Source organism: Stenella coeruleoalba (genome assembly GCF_951394435.1).
Source record: "Stenella coeruleoalba genome assembly, chromosome: 19".
Taxonomy (NCBI): Eukaryota; Metazoa; Chordata; class Mammalia; order Artiodactyla; family Delphinidae; genus Stenella; species Stenella coeruleoalba.
This window is the reverse complement of record NC_137165.1, coordinates 7,120,729-7,135,863: the sequence shown is the minus strand read 5'-3', so window position 1 is coordinate 7,135,863 and position 15,135 is coordinate 7,120,729. Positions and strand designations below refer to the sequence as shown.

The 15,135-nt window shown below is 40.9% G+C and overlaps 2 protein-coding genes across 15 annotated transcripts in view; one reads left to right on the top strand and one right to left on the bottom strand.

Annotated features, from left to right (window-relative positions):
• LOC307177114 (myosin-2) overlaps nt 1-14,993 on the bottom strand; it is a 27,924-nt gene extending 12,931 nt beyond the window's left edge. The window contains exons 1-21 of the mRNA XM_079903922.1: nt 14,174-14,993; nt 13,981-14,023; nt 12,304-12,527; nt 12,071-12,214; nt 10,407-10,563; nt 9,151-9,178; nt 8,953-9,067; nt 8,774-8,866; nt 8,083-8,146; nt 7,865-7,963; nt 7,302-7,405; nt 6,582-6,720; nt 5,796-5,914; nt 5,558-5,707; nt 4,283-4,453; nt 3,847-4,156; nt 3,303-3,382; nt 2,357-2,444; nt 2,148-2,265; nt 1,374-1,497; nt 1,149-1,285 (exon numbers count right to left, since the gene is read on the bottom strand). Coding sequence (XP_079760048.1) covers nt 1,149-1,285; nt 1,374-1,497; nt 2,148-2,265; nt 2,357-2,444; nt 3,303-3,382; nt 3,847-4,156; nt 4,283-4,453; nt 5,558-5,707; nt 5,796-5,914; nt 6,582-6,720; nt 7,302-7,405; nt 7,865-7,963; nt 8,083-8,146; nt 8,774-8,866; nt 8,953-9,067; nt 9,151-9,178; nt 10,407-10,563; nt 12,071-12,214; nt 12,304-12,507 — 2,444 coding nt within the window. The 5' untranslated portion in view covers nt 12,508-12,527; nt 13,981-14,023; nt 14,174-14,993. The remainder of the gene's footprint in view (nt 1-1,148; nt 1,286-1,373; nt 1,498-2,147; nt 2,266-2,356; nt 2,445-3,302; nt 3,383-3,846; nt 4,157-4,282; nt 4,454-5,557; nt 5,708-5,795; nt 5,915-6,581; nt 6,721-7,301; nt 7,406-7,864; nt 7,964-8,082; nt 8,147-8,773; nt 8,867-8,952; nt 9,068-9,150; nt 9,179-10,406; nt 10,564-12,070; nt 12,215-12,303; nt 12,528-13,980; nt 14,024-14,173) is intronic.
• The window catches only part of LOC307177111 (uncharacterized protein), a 319,987-nt gene that overhangs the window by 230,251 nt on the left and 74,601 nt on the right, over nt 1-15,135 (top strand). For 5 of the 14 annotated variants that reach the window (XM_079903912.1, XM_079903906.1, XM_079903914.1 and 2 more), the window contains one exon: nt 7,398-7,429. The exons of 8 other annotated variants lie outside the window; for them this stretch is intronic. The gene's annotated coding sequence lies outside the window, so the exon portion shown is untranslated. The remainder of the gene's footprint in view (nt 1-7,397; nt 7,430-15,135) is intronic. One more of the 14 variants, XM_079903907.1, reaches the window with a different exon arrangement.

Below are 15,135 nucleotides of genomic sequence, written 5' to 3'. Positions count from 1 at the left end.
TTTTAACAAGTTTGCAAGAGATGCTGATGGTGTAGGTCCAAGGACCACCCTCTGAGAAGTACTGCTCTGCTTTAGTGCTTTGCAAACTTTCCTACGTGAATGCCACTGAGAGCAGTGAAGGGGGAACCAGACCCCTCAGGGATGTGGGGCATGGGATAAAGGGACTCATTAAAAACTCAGAATTTCTTTGAAAAATCTCTGGTTTTATATTTTAATGTTGTATGATTTTTGCATTCTCTAATCTCATCACATTTGTTTTCATCTAAATTATTTTTAAAAATTAATTACCTTCATATATGGGCAATTAATTGCCCCAATATATATCTATATATATATCTACATATATCTCTCTATATAAATATATATATAGGTTCGTGACCAAACTTATTATTTTTAATGAAATAGAATACAGTAAAAGATATTAGCAGAACTACAGGTGATAGAAAATCTGTTCCATGTAAATTATTTATATATTTACACACACATACATGTATGCATGGATATACAGGTGGCAATATAAAATGCATTTCTCCCTATGGCTCCCGTTCATATGCGTCCTGCAGTTTGAGACATCTGACTCGTAGTCTTAGAACTCTGTCCCTGCATCAAATTAGATCACTAAAAAGCCAGGTACCTCGGTGAAATTGTATTAACTTACTGAAAAAATATTTTTCACCAATTTTGCCCTTAATAATTTAAATCATAATAATTCAATAATAGAAACGATCAGATGAAGAAGTTGTTTCTGCATGTTGAGTACAACCACTGTTGAAAATACTGTCTGCTATGCAGTTCAGTGTATCTTATTTAATGATCTACCCAGTAAATTCATATTAGAACCAAATGCTAGGGCAACACTTTGTCTCTGCTTACTCAATGGTATGTTTTCTCTTGTTAGATAAGACCTACACATCTCTCTTTTTTATTATGCTTCCCTCTCTTTTTTATTTTTTACCTGAGCATTCGATGTATTCTGTGGTGATGATTCCTACCTTAACTTTTCTGGTACATGTATATCTCCACTTCAGCATCAGACTCTTATTCATTCCTTCTTACTCTGGTGGCCTTATCATATCTGAGCCTTAACTGTAAGCCACCTCAAATATGCTTCTGAAGGATGTGAGTAGACAAGCAATATGTTTGTATACCTCCTCTCCACCATCTTCTGGTACTCCACTCTTGCCAAGAACCCTTTGCACCTGGCCTGGGTTCGAGTAATCAGCTGGGCCAGCTTGTCATCTCGCATCTCCTCTAGGAGCCCCAGAAGGCCAGCTTTGAAAAAGACCTGTGTGTGGGCAGAGTTGCAGATCAGAAACTTTACACAGACTCCAAAGGGACAGGCATAGTGTCTGGTGGGCCTTAGAGACTATTACCTTGGTGTGACCAAATTTATACTGGGTGTGGTCAATGTCGATGGACCCAAGGAGCTTCTCAGAAGCCTTCTTGCTGTCAATGAATTGTCCTTCAGGGATTGCACTTGCATTTAATACCTTGTATCTGGTAAAGTAAATATAGTTTTTTAAAACTTGGTTTATTGATGAGACTAGTAGTAGCTAAGTATTAAATGATCCATTAAAAAAACCCAGAGCTTTAAAACAATTATTCTTTCTTCACAGGAAGGACGTTGTATACATAGATGGTCAATCTAGTATCTACTGTCTATTTTTATTCCATTTTACCTTCCTGCACAGTTGCAACTTTCCTTTCTGCCTCATCAGACCCTGTTCTCAGGAAAGTATTCTACAGTTTTGTTCCCATAGTGTGTAGATGAGCAACACAGTGTAACATATTATCCTTGCTAGATGCATTTGCTGTTGATAGTGCTTCCCTCTACTGAGGTTTTGGAAGGATTAAATGAAATAATCCAAACATATCAAGCACTCAAAAATGGTTGTTCTCATAATTATTGACGTTAATGTAGACATCTATGAGCTAAGCCCAGGAGCATGGTAAATCCAGTGAAAAGTCTCTAGAGTGCTTAGTAGGTGGTATATCTGTGTTTTAAAGGTGTCTTGAGGCTTATAATTTTTTACTCTTTTTGTAGCAAATTAAAAATAACAAAGGCATAATTTTCACTAAATTGTTTTGCTTGCACTAAATATATTTACACTAAACTCCAGGAAACACCATAATTAGGAGAGTCTGACCTCTGTTTGAAGTCTGCATACAGGATTCTGCTTGGGAACCCCTTCCTACAGATGCGGATGCCCTCCAGCACACCGTTACACCTCAGCTGGTGCAGGACGAGCTCATGCTCCATGGCCCCTAAAAAAAACCCATATTTATTTCACTGCAGAGTTTTGTTAAAAGGAGGTATGGCAGTCATGCTTTGTGCTTCCACTCTAGAACTTCTTACCAGGCGTTTTTGTTTCATTGGGGATGATGCACCGCACAAAGTGAGGATGGGTACTCCTGAGGTTGGTCATCAGCTTGTTCAGATTCTCCTGTGAAATCAGGGAAAATCCTGTTATCTAAGATTTAGACATGGTTATGAGCATGTGGTGATGTCTATAAAATCAATGTCCATGGCTGAGTTGAATGATCCTTCTGGACCATTTTAACTTAAGGTACCACCTTGGTAAACTTTTCCTGAGATGCAGTTTCCTCCTCAATACCTCTTTCTCCACTTGAGTTGGCAGGAGTTACACATATAAAGCAGGCTGTCAGGTGATTCTTCTCAGTGTATGCAAGCACCGTCCTCCTTCCTACCCTTGTCCCTGGCCACCCACGTACATTTACAAAGCCATTGCCTTCCCATCCTGGATGGTCACCCTTCTACCAAACTCTGTGGTTCTCCAGGAAGGAAATACAAGCCTACACTACATTTGGACTTATTCTCATAAATATAGCTTCCCCTTTCCAACTCTGTCAACTTCTAGGGCATAAAGATTATCTATAAGGGGAACAATCCTACCAGTTAAATTGAGAATTGACTAGATTAGGAACATGGATACCATATTAGGTTCCTTAAGGCCTAGCTGTTAGATTTTCATTAGTCCTACTGATGATTTAGTCTCTTGGAGCACGTGCCATTGCTTATTTGCATGACTCAACTAGATTATGCATAGCAGAGCATTACGTTTTATAACATTTCCTATAAAATATTTTTTATTATTTGGCTTAGCATGAAAGATGACCTGATAATTTCTGAGTAATTTAAAGCTCTTCTCTTCAAAGCTAGATGAACAGAAGCCATTAGTTAAGGTTAGTCCTTTCCTAAATGACTTGTGGAGAGAAGGCTTTGTGCTTTTAAAAACTAATTCCCAAAATAACAAGAGTGTCAAAAACAGTTTGTTTCTTACTCTGAAAAGGGCAGACACGGTCTGGAAAGAAGAGCCCTTCTTCTTACCACCTCTCTTGGCACTCCCACCGCCACCCGCCTCTGGAGAACAAATAAGAAAAGTTGTCATTCAAACATAGTTTTGAATTGACAGGGCTATTTCTTGCCTATTTGTTGATTTCTGTGTTCACATGGAACATTCTTCCAACACAGATGACCTCTCTGTTTGAGCCTGAATGAATCTTATATGTCAACTAAGTTTGCATCCACTTTTCAGTGGTACTCAATAACCAGCAGATACGGAGGAAAAAGCAGGAGAGAATCATAGAAGCCAAGCCTTTTCATTGGTTGAGATGTTGAAAGTTCCTTTCTGACTCTTTGCAGTAGGGCCTCCATCAGTCCTGGAGTGAATGTATAATCGCAATGCAGCCTACTTACTCAGGACTTGGAGGCACAATAGATTTGGCCCTGCAACACTTCAGCCTAGGCTATGATATCACTAGCCTCAATCTAACATCACATTTTGTAGTATCAGGAGAACATGTTGGGATTTTTTTGAGCATTACCTGCTTCAGCACTTTGAGCCCCAGAGAAGAGGTAAGCTAGAGTCTTCATTGCAGACTTCTGGTACAGCCCGACCACCGTCTCGTTCAGGGGGTCCTTGTTCTTGTCCAGCCAGCCAGTAATGTTGTAGTCCACGATGCCGGCGTAGTGCACCAGTGAGAAGTGGCCCTCGGCCTTGCCTTTAACCACCTTGGGTTTTTGGAAGTTGGCAGACTTTCCAAGATGCTGTTCATACAGCTTGTTCTTGAAGGAGGTGTCTGTGGCCTTGGGGAACATGCACTCCTCTTCCAGGATGGAGAAGATGCCCATCGGCTGGAAGCAGACCACAGCACAAAGTTACAATTCTATATAAGCATTTTTCTTTGTCTATAGAATTAAACAAGGTGCAGTGAATAATTTAGTTCTCACAAAACATAGTTTCTAAAACTTGAAACGGACCTTCTCGATGAGCTCAATGCAGGCGGCCAGGTCCATCCCGAAGTCGATGAACTCCCACTCGATGCCCTCCTTCTTGTACTCCTCCTGCTCCAGCACGAACATGTGGTGGTTGAAGAACTGCTGCAGCTTCTCGTTGGTGAAGTTGATGCACAGCTGCTCCAGGCTGTTGAACTAAATAAATGGATGCGTTTACTTTTCTCTTAGCAAATTGAGCAGTTCAAGATATAGGGCTTCTTAATTTAAAAATGTAGACTAGCCTTTAGATTATGGGTATCAAAGTCCTTGGGGGGCTGTGAAATCTACTGTTTCCTCTCCTGCCATTTTATACAAAATCCTAAATCATCATCATTATTAACTCTCCTTTCTTGCACTTGCTTAAATTGACTCAGGTGTTTTTCTGAGTTCCTACTTAATCATTCCATGTTTATTCCCATCATCTTCTGCATTTTCTGTTGACTCATTTAGCACCTAATTTGAAACCCATTAGAAGCTGACTGGGAGGAGTCTGTTGTGTGGAAGCCATCATGGTCAGCATTGCAAGGGAGCAATAATTGCCACCCCTACTCTTTGATGTGAAGCGAAAAAAATCAAGATTCCAAATATTATGTACAGTATATTAACACACACTCATATTTTTTTAAAAGCCAAAATGTTAACATTAACTAGATCCAAATAGCAGAATTAATATGGACTCCTTTTCCTTCATTTTCCATAATTTCTGTCGTGCCTAAGTTTTGCATTTATAATTAGAAAAAGATAAACTTCTTTAAAACTATAAGCAGGAAAAATGTGTCTTATAATCAAATATGAGTTTTTATCCCATATCACATTGATGAGAATTAAGAGTTCCTTGCATTGAATTTATTAATGCTGACTCTAAATTGCTGACCTTTTCTCAGCTCTTATTATCTGCCTAAGTGTTTCTGAATGGTTTCCCTACCATATATTCAGAGCATATTATGCACTGCACAGGTTTATTTTGATATTTTTATATTAACTCCACTTTGCATTGTGGGGTTTCTCACTACAACAACCTAATTCCCAACTCCCTTTGGATCATGTAGCAAGTTAAAGAGTCCTCAGTAAGTAGCTTATTTCTCATAGAAGTGGGATTGCCACTACAATAAATGATTAGCTGCCCAATCACTGTCTTTTAAATTTTAGCATAACTTTTTGACATTGGTAATAAAAGGTTATAATATTCACAGATTTCTTCTTATTGATGTTTCCATTGCTTTACTGTAAAAACCCCTTAGCAGCGTACTACCAACTCACATCAAAGATCTCAAAGCCAGCGATGTCCAAGACCCCGATGAAGTACTGCCTGGGCTGCTTGGTGTCCAGCTGCTGGTTGATGCGGGTGACCATCCACAGGAACATCTTTTCATAGACAGATCTGGCCAGGGCGCCCACTGCATTGTACACCTTGAAAGACAAAGGTGTATCCCTTGAGGTTCATAGAGGACCATAAAATGCTTGCATCCCTGGCTGTGAATTTGAATTATGTACGTACCTGCTCTACAGTCTGGCCTTTGGTGACGTACTCATTGCCGACCTTGACCCTGGGGTTGCAGAGGGCTTTGAGCAGGTCAGCAGAGTTCAGACTCTGGAGGTAGGCTGCCTTGTCAGCAACTGAAAGGAAGAAAGGATAGAATGATGTTATGGCCCAAAGCAACCCGCTTCCTCAAATAAAAAAAATTTTTTTAAGCTACAGGCATTTTGTGCAGTGTTTTCAGAATATCTTTTTGAGTATTCTTGCCCATTTTTTTCACTAACTTCAAGACTTTAGTTATGGGTAGTGTTCCCTAAAGAACTTCAGAAATTGTAGGGACATATGTCTAATACCCATGCCGCACATATCTTATATAGGTATACTTTCAAATGCAATTCTTGGAAATGAATTTGTCTTCCCAGGAAAGCTCAAGGGTAACAAGTTAAGAATGTGATTTTCGGGCTTCCCTCGTGGCGCAGTAGTTAAGAATCCACCTGCCAATGCAGGGGACACAGGTTCGATCCCTGGTCCGGGAATCCCACATGCCGCGGAGCAACTAAGCCCTTGAACCACAACTACTGAGCCCGCGTGCCACAACTACTGAAGCCCGCGTGCCTAGAGCCTGTGCTCTGCAACAAGAGGAGCGACCGCAATGAGAAGCCCCTGCTCACTGCAACTAGAGAAAGCCCGCACGCAGCAACGGAGACCCAATGCAGCCAAAAATAAATAAATTAAATAAATAATTTTTTTTAAAAAAGAGTGTGATTTTCAAACAAACATGAAGTCAGGTGGATACTCAGTTGATACCTTCAGTGCCATCTGGCTCCGCTTGCTCCTCACGCTGCTTTTGCTTAAATTTCAAGTTTCCATAATGCATCACAGCCCCCGTGAGCTTGTAGATAGAGATCTTCTCATCATTAGTAAAGCCCAAAATATCAATAGCACTCTGCCAACACAACCAATAGAATGACTGTCAGGTTATGATCCATAACCTGGTTATGTTGTTACGTTAATAGTTAACATGTTTATAGTTAATAGTTAATATGTTTACTATTAATAATTCACATTTGGATAATTCCTGATTTGTTGGTCAGACTGAGGAAACTACCAGTACTGATGGGAGCGAGGAACTCCTTAGATTGGGTGTCTAGGGAGCTAGTCAACTGGAAGCCAGCACAGAGCATTGGAATCACAGGCGCATACTCTCTGAAGATGCAAAAAGTAAACTTAAAATAGAGAACAAGGATAGTAAACTTATTATTTATAGAGGTGGTATGGATTTAATGCAAGTAGATTATTAAAAAATGGTTTAGGGAAATTCGGAAAGGATAGTTCTTTAAAAGAGTATCATGGGCAAGTGAGATGTTGCAGGGGCACATCCCAGCCTTTTCAGTTGACTCCAGGTGGCACATCCACGCCCATCTTTGAATCTTCTTTTGTGATTTCTATGAGAAACTGAGGATTTATCTAGCGGGACCATTGCTCTGACCCCAAATAATCATTCTAATTTTCTTGTGTTCTACTTACATCCGTGGCCATCAATTCTTCCTGATCATCAATGCTGGGCACGCTGATCTCCCCTTGACTGACGAATGGGAAATCAAATGGGTTGGTGGTAATCAGAAGCATTTCTAAGTACATGGAACAGAGAAAAGGTAAGCAGAAATATCCTCTTCATTAAAATAACAGATTTCTAGACAAATTCTAAGGCACTAGGATGGAAAAAGCCGTGATATGTTATTGCCCAATGAAAAAAAGAGATTACGGAAGAGCATGTAACTGTGATTCCAGTTACTGTATGTATGTATCTATTTGTAAAGATATATCTACAGAAAATGACTGGAATGATATTCATCCAAGTGTTTATAGTGATTATTTTCATAGTGATAGGATTTGGAGGTGTTATTTTCAGTTTTCCCTTTGAATTTTTATAATGAGCACACATAAATTTTTACCAAACTTACAAAGCTGTTTTCAAAATCAAGACAATATGTACAGTTGACAAAATTCCATCGTGGAATACTGAGTTGGACCAGGCATTGCTAGGTGCGGCTGTAGTAATTTTGGAAAGGAATTATTACGTTTCTTACCAATTAGTTCTGGTTTCTTGTTGGATGTGATCTGATAAAAAATATGATAGCTCCTTTCAGCCTTAAGCTGGAAAGTAACTCTAGACTTCTCTAACAGATCTGGAAGGAAATAAATAACAAAGAGGAAAAATGTAAAAATTCATATGAGATGCAAATTTTAGTCAATATTATAGGTCATAAGAAACAGAAATTATTGTAAGGTATATGCAAGCACTTACATGTTTCAATATCAGCAGAAGCCAGTTTTCCTGTAGTGCCAAAGTGGATTCTAATGAATTTACCCTTGAAAGAAAAATTAACATTACTACTTGGTTTTGAATCATATCAAATCTTTGAGAAACTCAAAACACTTGAAGTGCTGACATTTTAATATTAAATCAATTCAGAGACAATTTGTTTCAGGTAGAAAAAGGTGTATCTCCTATTTTTTAGGTAAAATAATTTTATCTTTAAAATTTAAAAATTGTGGATAATTGTAAATAGTGAAAGATGAACTCAGATATAGGGTCATATATCTTTTTTTTTTTTTTTTGTGGTACGCGGGCTTCTCACTGTTGTGGCCTCTCCCGTTGCGGAGCACAGGCTCCGGACGTGCAGGCTCAGCGGCCACGGCTCACGGGCCCAGCCGCTCCGTGGCATGTGGGATTCTCCCGGACCGGGGCATGAACCCGTGTCCCCTGAATCGGCAGGCAGACTCTCAACCACTGCACCACCGGGGAAGCCCGGGTCATATATCTTTTTAGACAAGACTTGGATCCATGTTATTACATGCTCAGAGGAAAAGGAAAGAGCCATGGTATAATATAATTAAATTCGAATGGAATGAAAAAGACTCAGAGAATGTTTTCACAAACATCCCATAAATTTTGACCAGTGAGCAGTGTCTGTAATAGTGTCCAAGAGACTTACAAAGCGAGAGGAGTTATCATTCCTCACGGTCTTGGCGTTGCCAAAGGCCTCAAGCAGGGGGTTGGCACTGATGATTTGATCTTCCAGAGTCCCCTGCAAAGGCAAGAGCATTCCTCACATGTGGGGCTCGGGAGTTTCTTACTAGACAGCTTGGATCCTGATGTGGCAATCAGACCCACCTGCATTTTGCCACTAGTACCTTCATCCTTCCTCTTCTCGCCAGTGACTGCAATTGTTGCAAAGTACTGGATGACACGCTTCGTGTTCACAGTCTTCCCAGCCCCAGATTCTCCGCTGTCAAATAAAAACCAAGTCAGTAGGGGTCCCACAGCTGGTAGCTATTGCAGTCATGAAAAGAAAGCATCAAATCTACTTACGTGATCAGGATTGACTGATTCTCACGGTCTACAAAAGAGAGATTAAGGACGGTCAATACTGCCTAACATTTTACGGAAAAACCTGAACGAACATTTTGGCCAACCCAATATTTGTAAATGGAGAGTACATAAAATGGCATGGACTTAGTAATTTTTTTTTTGCGGTACGCGGGCCTCTCGCTGCTGTGGCCTCTCCCGTTGCGGATCACAGGCTCCGGACGCGCAGGCTCAGCGGCCATGGCTCACGGGCCCAGCCGCTCCGCGGCATGTGTGATCTTCCCGGACCGGGGCACGAACCCGTGTCCCCTGCATCGGCAGGCAGACTCTCAACCACTGCGCCACCAGGGAAGCCCCATGGACTTGGAATTTTTCAGCAGTCCCGAGGACTTGGCGGCCCTAGGCCTAGCACCTTTGCCAGCACTGCTCTCTCCTGCTCCCTGTGCCCACCCCTGCCACACATTAGTGTACAGACTGCCATTGAAACAGAACGCTGCAAAGAAGCAGCAGACTTTCTCTTTTTATACTCCACCACTAAATACTCACCGAAAGTGGACTTTGGGGTTTTCAGGTGGATTTAGATGACAAGTTAGTAACATGTTTATTGTAGGTACAAGAAGTAATGAAAAATAGGCATTAGAGATATTTTTAGTGCGTGAGAAGGAGTAAATATGGTAAAGGTGGTACCTTTGGAAATAATCATGGCCTTAGTCATATTTTTAGGGAAAGTAAAAGTTCATTTTGATGTTTTACTCTCTCTGAAGGGGAAATCTTTCAGCCCTTTCCCCAGGTTACCTTTGTACCTTAGACTGACCTAGCTGAGACAATATTCTAGGAATAATACATACGGTATAACTGTTTTTTTTTTTTTTTTTTTTTTTTTTTTTTTTTTTTTGCGGTACGTGGGCCTCTCACTGTTGTGGCCTTTCCCGTTGTGGAGCACAGGCTCCGGACGCACAGGCTCAGCAGCCATGGCTCACGGGCCCAGCCGCTCTGCGGCACGTGGGATCCTCCTGGACCGGGGCACGAACCCGCGTCCCCTGCATCGGCAGGCGGACTCCCAACCACTGCGCCACCAGGGAAGCCCGGTATAACTGTTTTAATACCAGATACACCTTAAAATCTGGAGTGTGTTTAGGTTGGTTCTGGGCAAAGGGCAATAGCATTTAGGGGACCACCTCAAAGAGTGTGCTGAGACGGGTAGAGGCTCTTTCTCCTATGGTTCTGTTCTAAAAAGATGCACAAAACATCCAACTCACCAGTCAGCATGAACTGGTAGGCGTTGTCAGAGATGGAGAAGATGTGGGGCGGGGCCTCCTGGCGCTTTTTGCCTCGGTAGGCAGCCACCACCTCAGGGTTGTACACCGGCAGCCACTTGTAGGGGTTGACGGTGACACAGAAGAGGCCCGAGTAGGTCTATGCAAGGGAGTAAGAAAGAATAACTAGCTGTGATTTGTGCAATTAACTCATTAAATGAATTTTCACTAAAAGGAACACTTTAATTAAGTGCTCTACATGTCTTCAAGGCATCAGCACAAAAACTAGTTGAAAGGTTCAACAAGACAGCAGAATCCTTGAGGGAAGGGACTATAGCTTAGACTTCTCATTATTCCTTTTGGGATTTGTCACAGTGATTTTCACATAGCAGGAGCTCCAAAGTTGTGGGGTTTTTTAAATGTAGTATAAGACATTTTTTACTGTAGTTTAGAAAATGGGCATATATTTCCTTTGTAGCATTAAGATATTCAAATTCATAAAAACATAAATTTGGTACCGAAGTACTCAACAATATGGAAAATCTTCTTAAGATACTGTGATCCAGTCATTTAAAAAGGCACACATGAAGGTATGCAGCAGTACTGGGGAGATATTTGTAAAATACTACTGAGTTATAAAGATACAGAACACAAAATGATGTAAATACGTTATGATTACAACAGATGGATTTCCAAAATCTTTGACAACTGATCTAGGATAAGTACAAACCAATCAGAATTGATGCTGACTCTAAACACCAGGTACACTTGTGTAGGTGTTGTCCAGCTGACTAGTAGCAGTGGCTAAACTATACAGAAATGACAGGAATTCCTTGACGGTCCAGTGGTTAGGATTCTGAGCTCCCGTTGTAGGGGGCGCGGGTTTGATCCCTGGTCAGGGAACTAAGATCCTGCAAGCTGTATGGTACGGCCAGAAAACAAAAAACAAAAAACAAAAAAACCCTATACAGAAATGTCAGCCTAACATAATAGATTCAATTAGAAAGTACTACTGAGTTTGTATTATGTGCAAAGCCTCTGCAAGGCCCTAAGAATGAAACATAAATGAGATGTTGTTCCTTGAGGAACTTTCAGTCTATGTAGGAGACAGACACGTAAATGACTGATGGTGGAAAAACATTGTCAGTATTATTGCAGAGACAGAAACAATAGGACATGACATCCAACCTTGCCTGGGGAAGTTGGGAAGTTTTCATCAAAGAGGCATTCCACCCAGAAGGGACCAGAACACAGAGATACAAATTGTGGTTATTTTGGAGGAGTGAAAATTGGTCTTTAGAAACATTATTTTTAAGTGTTAATACATGAGTTTATATTTTCCTTCTGAATGATTCTGCATCAGGAATGGGGATGAGGGGAGATGTAAGCACGTGGTTGAGATATAAACAGTAGCTGCTCTAGCGTTTGTTCAAGGGCTCTCTGGCAAACCCAGTCCTTGTGGACAACGGCCTTGCCTGGCTTTGGATGAGAAGACAAAGGATTAAGTGCCAGCTGTTGGGTTGAGCCTTACAGCAGCAACCGTGAGCCTTTTAACTAGTGACATTACTAGTGAGAGCGCAACGAGTCACTACTTGTAACCCATTTATACTATAATGGGCTGACAGGGTCCAGTGATAAAGCCCACTTTGGGGGTGGGGGGCACTCACGTAGATCATCCAGGCTGTGTAACGCTCTTTGAGGTTGTACAGCACTCCTGGCTCGTGCAGGTGGGTCATCATGGCCATGTCCTCGATCTTGTCAAACTTGGGAGGGTTCATGGGGAAGACTTGGTCATCTTTCACTGTCAGAGTCTGGTAAACAGGAAGGGTAACTGTTTGTCAACTGAGTGACCACACAAAATAATGAGTAGAATGTGGTAGGCTCCTGGGACTCTACTCACTGCTCCTCCTTCGGTCTTCACTGTCACTTTCCCACCTTCTCTGCTCTGGATAGTCCCTTTGACAAAGGATTCCTTGGGCTCGACCACAAAGACAGATGACTTGGCGTCAAAGGGCCTATTCTGGGCCTCAATGCGCTCCTTTTCAGACTTCCGGAGGTAAGGAGCGGCCTCCCCAAAAACGGCCATTTCCTGGTCTGAACTCATGGCTGCTGAACTCAGAGGTCCTAAAGGAGATGAAACATTTCATTCTAGAGATTCCGGATTGTCATCTATATCCATAAATCTCTATCTTGATGATATTTCATAGGCCCAGTTGAAAATTCCATCAGGCAGGTGCACTGTACTCCATGCTACAGTTATTGAAACAAACATATTACAAGGACTCAGAGGCATCAGGGGTCACTGTGTACCCAGCATTGTACACAGTGGCTTTTTTCTTCTTTCATCCTTCAAGAATGACATTCTAATAAGAGGGCTGGGTGGCGGCCTCGCATGCTGCTAAGGAGCTTGTGATCTGGGGTTGCACTTGATCTTTCTGAGCCTCAGTGTCTCCATCTTTAGAATAGGGATTATAATATTGCCTTTCTGAATCCACAACCCATGAGACAGAGTGAAGACACTTTGAAAAAGAAAAGTTAAAATGATGACTGAGAAAGCAAATTGAAATAGTTGAGGCTACTAGATATAAAATGTCATTTATTATAATGCAAGAGAATTCTATTTCCTGCCATATAACGTAAGAGAACTTTATGTTCTCCGCGAGACGTTCAGCTAGAAGTGCTCATGTTCAGTGGACTTGGCGGCGAGTCGGATTATAATTGTGTTTACTATTTTTTTTTTTTAGCTGGGTGCTTAGTAGAGTTTCTCTAACATAATTTCTTTGCATATTAAATCCCGTTAATCAGTTTAACCCAGTTAAACTAATTGAGGATAAAAGCCACAGCAGACATTATCCTCATTCTTCCACATTAAAGTCTCCCTCTGCTATTCCACATTTCCTTCCAAAAGAGGCAGGCTCCGGCTGCCCCATTCTGTGTTGTCAGCAGGTTGCCGGTGGCATCAGTAGAATGAAAGGTTTAGCAGAGGATGCTACTTCAGTCATTACGTGATCAAATTACTTGAAACTCATTTTAATCATCTTCCCACCAGTCTCTCTCTTTAGAAATGCAGTGTGTAGTAGTGGGGCAGACTAATATCTTTACTATCTATGTGACAAAAATTTCATAGTGTTTTGGTTTCATACAGCACTCAGCACTAGATAAAGTAACTTTTTAAAAGTCTTTAAAGAAGTAAAAGAAGCATTTTCCTAGGTACTTCTTATTTGTTAGATATCATGTTTGCTAAATGAATTCTAAAAGCAGGACACATTTTTATCAAATTTGAGATTTTTAGCCAGGGAATCTTAGCGCAGATTTTTTTTCCTACAGAAACAAAATAATATTCTATTAACAACTGTTCTCTTGCAAAAATATCGTCCCACCAGTGCCTGAGTCCTAAGACTAGGTGCATCGCTCTAAAAGGCAAGTCCTCCGTCTCCTTCTCCCACACCTTTCCTGAAATACAGTTGTTAAGGTATATTTCCTGAGACAATCACTTTCTCAAAGGTTGCTAAATGACACAAATCTGTTCTAGAGGTTCTCGCCTTCTCCTCCAGGGACTGGTTAGTCCAAATCTTACCTTGTTAGCAAGTGAGAAGATGCAGCCTGGAAGTGAGACAGTTCTATAAAAGAAAAGGAAAAAGTACTTGATTAGTTAACCAAAAAGAAAACAAAGCAAAACAAAAATCCCATTTGTGGCATTACTTGCTGTTGTAAACAGAAGGCAACAAAAGTCATGGACGTAAAATGTGCAGTATCAGAAAGAGCAGTACCCCAGCCAGCAGCTGCAGCTGACACTGGGCGGTGTAGCTAGCCAGTGTTCCTCCTGAAAGTCCGGTCCTGTTCCCACTTACCTTGGAGCTTTTTAAAGCAGGACGAGTCAGCCTCATTCCAAGGGCTCCTTTATATGGATAGCTATGGAAACAATGCAGCTGCTTCTTCTTTCTTAAGTCAAAAGGAATTGTTTGGCAAAAAAAGTCTTGGCAGTCTTGTATCCCCACATAAATCTCATTCATGTTAAGAATGGTTGGATATAATTAGAAATATTTTTCTTATTGAGTATGTGGATAAATCTCTTATGGATAATTTGAGAAGATGATCTGAAAGGAAGGTTCACACTGGTGGTTAAAGGCAGTGGCGGGGCAGCGAGAATACCTGGCTTCTCTCATAAATTCCTCCTGGCCTTGCTGGGCATGCCTTTTGGGGTTGTGTTGCATCACTTTACATACTTAACAGATGAAATGATAGAAATAAAGGACAAATATTTATTTTAATTTTGTGAGGGTTAATTTTTACCTGTCGATCTTTTTCTTCCAGCCCTGCAAAATTAAGCTATGTGCCTTGAGCGATTTAAAAAGAAAGTCCTCCCTTCCAATATTCTTGTAGTTTTGGGAATACCCTTACTCTCTCACTGTTCTGCTTTTGCCCAAGCTAGTCCTTACACAGCACACTATTTCCTGTCCACCTACTCATTTGACTTGCCTGCAAAAAGAAAGGCTGAATATTTAAAGGTGCTTTTAGGGAGTACTTTTCAATATTTTTCATGTGAGCACACTGGAGAAAAAAATGATAACCTTCGTGTAGCGTGCTAGAAAAACGTGGGCGTGATTTGGTTATGTATATAAATAAAGGCCGTGGTGAGAACGTGTCTTTATTTATGTAACATAAATATAATATGCATAGCATTAAGGAATATATTAAATACTGAATGTGTCTAACACTTCCAATTTTCTTT